Here is an 11,312-nt window from a genome sequence, read left to right as displayed (position 1 = left end):
TTTCAAAACGTTATTTGAAACGCAAATGTTCAAAAAGAGGGGTCGAGTTGTTACAGTAAATCCAAACCACATCAAGTCCTCAATAGTAATACCAACTTATAGAAAATCTCAAAACATAAACACAAATACTCAAAATGAGAGGTCAATTTTTTCAGTAAAAAAAATAATATGCAATTGAATTTATCCATCGCCCTTCAGACCTTATATTTACAACTACTCAATAGTCAATCCGAAAATTTCTCCGGTTCAACCCTATCTCTAGCTACTTAGGATAACTTAGTGTAGCAGTATAAGCATGTATGTATTTGAGATTAAATAAGGACCAAAAATGTTTTTAATTCATCTAAGAGCAATTGAACAACATACTCAAGTCTTGCCAATCCGAAAGGACTTGTGAACAATTTAACAAGACATTAATAATAAATATAGAACGGAAGAAAACTATAGAACCATTGTAATTGCAATAAAACACAATTACAATAGAATGTTATTCTCAAATGACGAAATATAAGTAATTAAAGCCTTGCAACATATGGGATGAGAATTGTGATATGGATATACCTTAGCAACTGGCATAACCCGATAAGAATACTAAACCAGAAAATATTTCTGATTAATTGGAGTAAGAGCATGACAAGCCCACAAGAGGGAAATCCCTCATTCAAAATCGGGCTTCTCAGGATATGTGCAACCAGGCCTTTGGATGATAACGTTTGATGCATAACACCCTGCTTTTACACAATCTGCAATAGGTTTTTCTAGGACCAATTGTGAAAGGAATCCTCCAACAAATGCATCACCTACATTAGTGTAAACGCAAATTATGTAATTTGTGTATTCTTGATTTGTCTACCAAGCAAAAGTTCTATAGAACAGAGCAGAGCGTACAAGGAAAACAAAAACAACAACATACCCCGTGTATTCCTACATAGTGGGGTCTGTTTCCGATAGACCCCCGCCTCAGGACAGATAGCAGTATAATTAACCAACAAACAGAAAACATAAAAGCACACAACAAAAATGGGATACCACACCACTAGATAATAATGAAAACAAGGCACCCACAAGGTAATACTATTATCTATTCGAAATCGAAGACAACACCGAAACACCACAAACAAGTAACTAAAGGCAGATACAAACAAAAACACTCTTACCTACTATTACGGACGAACTACTACCCACTAACCCTCTACCTTAACTGTTTCATATCATGTCTAATCACCTGCCTCCAATATTTGTTCGGCCTACCTCTACCCTGCCTAAAACCATCTATAGCCATCTTCTCACTCCTCGAACTGGAGCATCTATGCCCCTCCTCATCACATGCCCGAACCATTGCAACCTCTCTTCTCGCTTCTTGTCCTCTACCGAAGCCACTCCCACCTTCTCCCGAATAATCTCATTTCTAAGCCAATAAGTTCATTAAACTTTAGCTAAAGAAGTATTTTCTGTAGAAGATAGTCTAGAGACAGACAAGAAATGGAATATTTTGTGCACGACTTGAAAATTTGGTATAACACTTTGGATTTCCAAAAACTTGTAAAACTTTTTGAAAGTAATTTTTAGAAACAAAGTAAACTGCAAAAATATCTCTTGTTTTCTTTTGAATCAAGAAACTTGCAAAGTATCTTTGATAGTTTGGTAAATGAGAAGTCCAAAGTTTAGAATTCTGCTTTCTACCTGCTTTAGTTTGAATATTATTCTGCTTTCTACCTGCTTTAGTTTGAATATTATAGGCAAAAGACACTAGTTAAATGCATTAATGGGTGCACTTTTAGCAGTCAACAAGAACTACATACCCCGAGTAATCCCATAAAGGGGTTTCGTGAGGGTGAGGTGTACACAGACCTTACCCCAATCTTGGATAACAATAAGCACTAGTTTTCGTTAGAATAACGTAACTTAACTTCATCCATGAAAACTAAAGTCACAAAACTTATCAATCATATGTGTATAGTCATCTTGATGGGTAAGTTGGAACATTATAGTGGGTAAAGTTTAGCGATTTTACTGTTATAGTAATGGTGAGTAGAGTTTAGTTACTTAAACATGAGAAGAAAACAAATTTGTAACTTATAGTGTGTTCAATTTAGTTGCTTTAACATGAAAAAAAAGTGTTGTGACTTCAGTGTTAAAATGAATAAAGTTCATTGATCAACTGAAATTAACCCTTCAAAGCAAATTACCAGTTAATTGGGACTAGCATATATTTTCCACTAAATGAAGGGTAGTTTAATTCTACTGCAATAGAAACAAGCAAAACTAATATAAACCACATACCAGCACCATTGGTGTCGACAAGTTTCTCTTTTGGCAGCAGAATTACTGGGAACAGTGTCACCTTCCCATCCTCAGCCACAACAACTGGATCAGCACCCTGTGTAATGACGGTGATTCTCTTGTGTGTTCCTGATGCCTTTGGCCATTGTGAAATCTTCAAAGCTATTTCTTCAACATTATCAGTCTGGTCATTGAAGCATAAGTTAGCTATACAACACAAATCCTAATAACTTTGAGAAACCGGAGCTCTAGGCATCCATTACCTCCCAGCCATGAACTTTAGAGAAGGTTCGTGCTTCTGTCTCATTGCCAAAGACAAAGTCCATGTACCTGAAAACAAGAGATGCAAGTCCTAATCAGTATCTTCGATCTTCAAGTAACCTTAAGTAGGTGGGATGTTGGCCTTACAGCAAGAATTTCTCTTGTTGATCCTTGAAGAACTCACAGATAAATGGTGCTGAAAGGTTCATTGAGAAAACCTGCAGCCATTGGGAAAAATTACATGATTGTTTCATTTCAAACTACAAAAAAAATCAAACACAAACGTGTCAACTGTCAGACCTTGTTTTTGGCAGCTGCATGCTCAGCAACAAGCTGAATAGATTCCGGAGAAACGGTGAGAAAGAATCCAGCAATGTAGAAATATTTGGCCTTCTCCACTGTATACACATAAACATCAGTTCAACATGAAAATTACATATATGCATAGAACAACAAGAACTAAAAGGCTTCTTACCCAAAGCCCAGTTCTCTGGTTGTTTCAAATGGTCAACCTTGTAGCAGTTTGCAGCTGATAAGTTTGCAACCAGCGACCTGGAAAATTTTGTTTCCAAACATCATTTCATATTTAGCATTTGAAATCTGGAGATACATGAGTTTATCATGTTTTAAGCTTTTACTAGTTGAACAATGATCTTTTCTTCTTTACCCTCCTTTTCAGTCAGCATAAGCTAAGAGTTTAATTGCAAAACAGCAAGGAGTAAAACGTAGAGCAAATTTCTCTAGACTAACCTTTCGCCGTCAAGCACACAGACAGCACAAGTACCGGTTGGACTCTCATCCTCATAGTAATGAACCTAAATGCATCAATGTGTAAACAACATCTAAAATTAAAGTCTCTCTTTACCATGTTATCACTCCAAATGATAGCAAGACAAAGGCTAAACGATGAGTTGTTAAATCTGAAAGTATTAACAATAACACCGCACCCCCACCCCGGGAAAAAGAAGAAAAGCAAAAAACCAGACAAGGAGAAAATTAGAGACAAAGAATCTACATTAACACCAGCATCTTTCGCGTTTTTCTTCATTTCCTCCCCAAACCTGTCCTTCCCAATAGAGCCCATGTAACTTGTTGCACCTGGGATTTGAAGCATCCACTGCAAATGAAAACGGGAAGTTATTCTTCTAGACTAAGAGCCTACTTGGATGTGTTTATAACTTATGGCTAATAATACAAAAGCCCTAAGGATTTCTAACTAAAGACTTTTGGCCTATTTTTGTTATTTTGGTTTAAAAACAAGTGTTTAAAAGCGCTTTTTTATCTTACCCAAACACTACAAAACTGCTTAAAAGCTATTTTGTCTTAACAATACTTAAACAAGCCAATCCACACAAGCTCTAAATAGGCCATGTAAGATTGCAAGAATCAACGGAAAAAACAAAATGACAACACACCTGAGCTACTTTGATTGAATTTTGAGTTGCACCTGCAATTCAGAATTGAAAAGACGAGGTGTTCAGTGTGTCCTGCTATCGTCAACGCAAAATATGATCAAGAATGATGTTTTTAAGCAAGGGATCAAGTGATGGCCATTTACCTCCAGCAATGAATTCAACGTTATACTTGGATGTCATTTCTTCATACCTAGGATATAAAATTATTTATCAACATTTTGAATTAACAAGCAGATTTTTTGTTAAGGCAAACGACCCAACTTTTTTCTTCACCAGATAAAGTTCTAGTGACTCTCTTCATGTTTGTATTCAAAACATACAACTATTCAGCAAGGTAAAGACCTAGCCTTTAAGTAATAGGAACATCGTTAAAAGAAACAATTTATATTGACCAGGAACAAGATTAACTGTAACCAGAAAAATATCTGCACAAGTATCTTTTGAATGAGAGTGCATTGCGGCCATCCATGCACTTATGAAAGCAATAATGCTTATCCATAGAAGAAATATAGTGATTTTTAAGACAATGCTGGCATTTCCAATTTCACATGCAAAGTTTATTAATTTTTGACTAATCCATATTCAAAAGATGTGATGATGGGGTGATTTAAAGTGAATTATTAAGAAACCATGGCACCACGTCTTAGTTTCCCGCAATAATATGGCTTGAATCTTTTGCATTTGCATATTCAATGATAATGCTAGGTGATATCATCTATGATTTGGGACTAGAAGTTTCAATTTGAAATAAAATGAGCACAGATCGATTCAAACTAGGCTTTTTATTGGCTTTGTGTTGACTTTAGCTTGTAGAATAATTATATGGTGTATAAGAATGATTCAATACGGATAAGCTATTAGGCGATCCATTTATTATAAGTTTACACATGAAATCAGGAATAATAGTGAGAAATATTATAATCAATCTTCAACTAATAATTTTGAATAAAATCTTCATTGCCAGAATCAAATTGCAAACAATTTTTATCCGTACATACAATTTTTTTTTTGATAACCCTGGTGTCCGAATCAGAACCTTGACTAATTTCACGAGATACCTACCACCTACCACCAACAACAGGTACCAGGTAACTATATCCACCAAGGCTAAGATATATCCTTAAATACATTATTAATGACTCTGAAATATGATGTATTCCATCTATATCATACAAGGTCATTTATATCTCAATAAAGTTGTCATTTTTTCCTATTAGAAAGGAACTAGAAGTGTTCTCTAGTGTTTTGCACAGCACATAAGTGACAATCACAATCAACCGCTCCCGATAACATTACCCAAATGACAGTCCGTAAAAAGAAAACAATTTTGTAGTTCACTGCCTGAGAATCTACAACAACAACAACATATCCAGTGCATTCCCACATAGTGGGGTCTAGGGAGGGTAGAGTGTACGTAAACCATACCACTACCTCAGGTGAAGTAGAGAGGCTGTTTCCGATAGATCACCGGCTTAGGACCGATAACAGTATAACAAACAGAAAACATAAATGCATATAAATTAGTACAGTATGCAAAATAAACTAACACCCCTAGCTGATACAGAAAACACTACAGCCACAAGATAATACTAAAAATTATCTATCCGAAATCATACACATCACTCAAACACCACCGAACAAGAAACTCCAGACACAAACAAAAGAACGCTCCCCTACTGTTACCGACGCACTCTTACCCCTTAACCCTCTACACAAACACAAAATACAGGGTCCTATCCTAAGCTATGAAATGTGGATAGATACAACGAGTTAAGATAAAAAGAAATACTGTAAACTTACATTGGCAAGTGCTTGTCCTCAGCGAGAATAGCATTGTTCGGCTTGATATCGTACCTAAGGTATAAAAGAAAAAAAGAAAAACATATCATTCAAATAAGACTATGATTTTGTATCCAAATCCAGGTAAAAGTAATGATTATACGAACTATTATACAACTTCACTCGAAAACTGAAAACTAAACAATGGACAATACTCCCTCATTAATATAATTTCTCGGTTATGTAAAATTCTCTTTACTCCCACCGTCCCAAATTTCCTAATTTGATTTGCTATTTTACTTGTCTTTTTTCATTAATCAAGAAGAGATAATTTGTTTTCTCATATTTTATCCTTTGCATTAATTATTTTTTCTTCAAATTAAAATGTAAATATCATAGGAGCACTATGATAAACTAACCAAGTGATTAATAATGTAAATATCATAGGAGCACTATGATAAACTAACCAAGTGATTAATTATTTTTCTTACTCAATGTGCCATCTCAATTTGGGATGGTAATTTGAGAGGAGTATTTAAAAAGAAAAATTGGAAGAACATCATTAATATCTTTTTAATTATCTAAAGTACCACTTTGAAACAAAATAAAACGATTAAAACACCACTTATTTTGGAACGGAGAAAGCATATCAGGAATACGAAGATTGAAAATCGAAATATAACAATAAGTGTAAAGTATATAAATAAATATCTAGGATCATGATCTGTGAAATCAAACTAATAAAACACAAAATTAAACGTTTTTAATTAGCTAAAAATGTGCGGAAAAAAATGTGATGGAATTAATGGAAATGTGTGCAAGCTGATCCGGACACTGTGATTATAATAAAAAATATGATAACTTACTTGTTTAGGAAATCTTGATCGACAACAGCAGAGATATCGAGCAATGGATTACCCATACCCAAAAGAATTCCCTCATACTCCATTTTTGATGTTTTATTTTTTTTATTAGTTATGGAGTTTGTTGCAGATCTTGAAGCTATATAGAAACACCGTTGGTGTTGGTGAATGGTGGGTAAGTGATGGTGACACCTTCTCTTATTGTTTAACTTTAATTAATTAACCAGTGAATGTATTATAACTAGAGGAGTATGAACGTGTCAGCACGGACCTAACGTTAAGATATTTTTATTATATATAGTAAGTTAAATTGATATTAGTTTGAATTATGAATAGATAAAATATATTAACTGCTTAGTAATATTTTTCAAGGAGTCAAGTCTTACAAGATAGTTATGTATAACTTACTCATATAAATAATAAAATTCGATGTATATAGAAGTCTATATATTTTATTATATGATTAAGATTTGCTACATTAAGTAGAAAATATGTTGTATAAAATAGAGAATAATTGTTGAAAAAAATAAAGGGTTATCTAGTCATTACATATTACATCACTTGCAGTTAATAATCCGCACTGTATTCACTAAATTAATATTTTAAATTTAAATTTTAAGTGTTTCAAAAATTATATAGAACTATCTTTCATATTAATTTAAATTATTTGACTTTAAGAACAGAATAAAACATACTTATGTAGATATTTTATTGAACTTTGTTTTTGTATATTCTCCTTCCTTTCAAATGTGAAGTCGTTTGTTAGAGTGTATAAAAATAATGTTGATAGAATGTATTAATAATATTTGCATTAATAATATTTGTATTAATAATATTGGTATTATTTATGCTTACATTATTTCTTATATACTGTTTGATGTACTATATTAGAACTTGCATTTTCAATTTTGATATATTTAAACAAAAATTTTAAAAAAAGATGGATTGCATATATATCCTAAGATTCATCCGGGATCGAGAGTCAATCAAATATTTATATCGTTTAAATTTTTAAGTTATTAATTATTGTGATTTATAGTATTTTTTAAAAATATATAATATATCAAATTATTTTTAGATATTTTAAGTTTTTAATTGTTGTAATTTATAATATTTTTTATGTAATTTTTTAAAAATATATGCTATTTTCCTTGTCTAAAGTTTTATGTCATTAATAGTCAATTATATTTTTTTAAATAATTTAATTTTTAATTAGTGTGTAAAACTTTTTTTACTCCAATTTAAGTGACATGATACTTAGATGACCATAATAATTAATTAGAGGTGATATAGTAAAATTACGATTGAATATATTAGGAAAAAATTAAATTAGGTGAAGTTGTAGTAACAAATAAGAAAGAAAGTAAATTATATATTTGATATGAAATTAAATAAAGAATAAAATTTATTTAATTGCATCAATTATAATTAATTTTTACAATAAATTATCATCCTACTAATAAATTTACTTAAATATATTTGAAACAATTTTATACATAAAAAAGATAAATAAGATTGAAAAATAAATGGAAGATAGAAGGCCTACATATGTACAAAGATATGCAAGGCAGTGTGTGGTGGTATTATGGTAAATTTTGTACATTGCATTGCTTGTAATTAAAGAGAAAAATATGGACTTTTATTCGAACTTTTGATGAGGTTCCAAAATCAAAGCACAAAAAATAATTGAATTGAGCTTATAATTTATTGTGATGACTTTAATACCCTTAAGTATGAATTTAAAGACAAAAAGCTACCATGTTGAAACCACATTTTCTATAATATAGAAAAATTAGAGGAGCATGACCCATATAAGCACGGGCCCAACATTAAGATATTTATTTGTCTTTTCAATCTTGATATATTTAGATAAAAAAATTTTAATAAAAGAATTGCATATGTTTTCTAGGATTCATCCGGAATCTATCATGAGCTCAACATAAGTTATTTTAATATGTATTTAGATAATTTAAGTTGTTAACTATTGTAATTTATAATATTTTTTATGTAATTTTCAAATTAATATACGTTACTTTTATTGTCCAAATTTTTGTGACATTGATAGTCAATTATATTTTAAAAATAATTTAAGTTTTTAATTATTGTGATTTATAATACTTTTCTTCTATTTCAATTTCAATGACAGTAATATAATTTCAAGAGTCGACCAAATATTTTATATCTTTTAAATTTTTTAAGTTGTTAATTATTGCGATTTCTAGTATTTTTCATGTAATTTTTTTTGAAATATATAACATATTAAATTATTTTTAGATATTTTAAGTTGTTAACTATTGTAATTTATAATACTTTTTATGTAATTTTAGAATAATATATGCTACTCTCTTTGTCCAGAGTTTTGTGTCGACGATAGCCAATTATATTTTTAAATAATTTAAATTTTTTATCATTGTGATTTATAATATTTTTTTTATTTCAACTTATGTGGCACAATGCTTAAATGACCATAATAATTAATTTGGGGTGATATAGTAAAATCACAACTGAAGCAGCGAAGTATAAATGTCTTAAAAATGACTTACAACAACTAATTAGAAGTGACATAACAAAATTACTATAAAAATTACTTGTGAAAAATTTAAGTAGATATCATATAAGACATCAAGTTAATTTAAAAAATCAAGAGTTAATTTATCATTTTTATATCTATTTTATTTCTATTAAATATTATTAATTTTTTAATACTTAAATGACTTATAATAATTAATTAGGGGTGATATTTAGTAAAACTATGGTTGAAGCAGCTGAAGCAGACATGTCATAAACGTCTATGTTACTTTTTTTTTTATTAAATATTATTAATTTTTTTAATATATAAATGACTTATAATAATTGATTAGGAGCGATATAATAAAATCACGATTGAAGCAACTTAATCAGACATGTCATAAATGTTTATTTTATATTTTTTAATTAAATATTAATTATTTTTAATACATAAATAACTTATAATAATTAATTTTAGGTAATATAGTAAAATCATGGATTCAATATTATTAATTTTTTAATACATAAGTGACTTATAATAATTAATTATGGATGATACATTAAAATCACGATTGAAGCAGCTGAAGCAGAAATCAGTCCATTTAAAATTTTTTTTTTGTTAATTATTGTTATTTACAGTACTTTTTATTTCCTTTTCAAATAATATATGTTGCTTTATATCTTCTTCTGTCCCGTTCCAATTTATGTGGCAGTAATATAATTTTGATAGTCAATCAAATATTTTATGTTGACATATCATTTTGTTATTCTTATTTTTCTAATACATAAATGACTTATAATAAGGAGTGATATAATAAAATCATTATTTGAAAGACGAAAATTTAATTTAAAATATTAAGAGTTAATTTCGCATTTTATGTCTATTTTATTTTTTATTAAATATTATTTATTTTCTTAATACTTAGATGACTCATAATAATTAATTAAGAGTGATTGATTATGTTATTACTATAAAAATTAATATAATTTTATAATATCCAATAGTAATCATCGATAATTCACCGAAATAGTATATTAATTAAATATGGGATGCTATATTTGCATATGCAAAATATGATAGTATTAAACATTATTGGATAGTGCATTATATTTATCTTTCACAATAATAAAATTTTACTATATATTTTTCTTTATTTCTTTTTAACTTAATACATATTGGCCCAACACTAATTCTAAGAAAATATTCATTAGAAATTTATTTAATTAAATTAAATTTATTAATTTTGTACTTTAAAAATTTAAAGTGAAGTTTAAATATTAGTATTTCCATATAAGCAATAAAAAAATTTAAAATTTAAATTTACTAAAATAAATAAATAAATAAAAATATTAATTTTCTATATAAAAGTCAATTAAAATAATAAAATTGATTTACTTTAAATATTTAGTTGTAATTAATTAAGATAATTTTTTATTTTTTCATGATTTATGATGCACCGATAAAATTTTGAGAGTTGAATATAACTTTTATCTATTTTTTAAAAAATATTTTAACTTGTTAATTATTGTGATTTATAGTAATTTTTACGTAATTATCAAATAATATATTTACTCCTTGTGTCCCAATTTATGTGGCTTTGATACAATTTTTAGAATCAACTAAAATTTTTATATATCTTTTAAATATTTTAAGTTGTTAATTGTTATGATTTGCAGTACTTTTTCTTTTAGCTCAATTTATGTGGCATTGCTAAAATAATGAGAGTCAATAAATTTTCTATATGTCTTTTAAATATTTTAAGTTATTAATTATTGTGATTTGTGGTAACAAATTATTTTTGAGCATGATAGCCAATTAAATAAATAAGTTTTTTTTACTTTTAATATGTAGTTATAGTTAATTAATATAAATTAATAGAATATATTAAATATTTAAACTATTATGATAAAATAATGGAATTATTATATATTGGGGCATGATATGTAATTAAGTGGGAGTGGAGAGATTTTTTGGTAATTGCATGAGAGGTGGTCGAAACCACCTCTTCTATATAATAGTAACTAATGAGAGTCAATCAAATTTCTAAATGTCTTTTAAATATTTTAAGTTATTAATTATTGTGATTTGTGGTAACAAATTAGTTTTGAACATAATAGCCAATTAAATAAATAAATAAAATTTACTTTCAATATGTAGTTATAGTTAATTAATATAAATTAATAGAATATATTAAATATTTAA

The 11,312-nt window shown here is 28.7% G+C and overlaps 1 protein-coding gene across 1 annotated transcript; it reads right to left on the bottom strand.

The window, feature by feature from the left end:
* Positions 1-426: 426 nt before the first annotated feature.
* On the bottom strand, positions 427-6,860 carry LOC107854296 (adenosine kinase 2). The gene is made up of 12 exons (XM_016699304.2): positions 6,605-6,860; positions 5,760-5,813; positions 4,103-4,149; positions 3,960-3,991; positions 3,560-3,661; positions 3,295-3,359; positions 3,020-3,096; positions 2,845-2,942; positions 2,692-2,762; positions 2,547-2,613; positions 2,284-2,467; positions 427-800 (listed from the first exon to the last, which is right to left on the bottom strand). Exons 1-12 carry the CDS (start codon positions 6,685-6,687, stop codon positions 658-660), a joined length of 1,023 nt encoding a protein of 340 aa, XP_016554790.1. The 5' UTR covers positions 6,688-6,860; the 3' UTR covers positions 427-657.
* Between the last annotated feature and the right edge of the window lie 4,452 nt (positions 6,861-11,312).

The sequence above is a fragment of the Capsicum annuum genome, chromosome 10 (assembly GCF_002878395.1).
Source record: "Capsicum annuum cultivar UCD-10X-F1 chromosome 10, UCD10Xv1.1, whole genome shotgun sequence".
Classification (NCBI taxonomy): domain Eukaryota; kingdom Viridiplantae; phylum Streptophyta; class Magnoliopsida; order Solanales; family Solanaceae; genus Capsicum; species Capsicum annuum.
The sequence above is the reverse complement of the archived record's forward strand: the minus strand, read 5'-3'. Positions and strand labels throughout refer to the sequence as shown.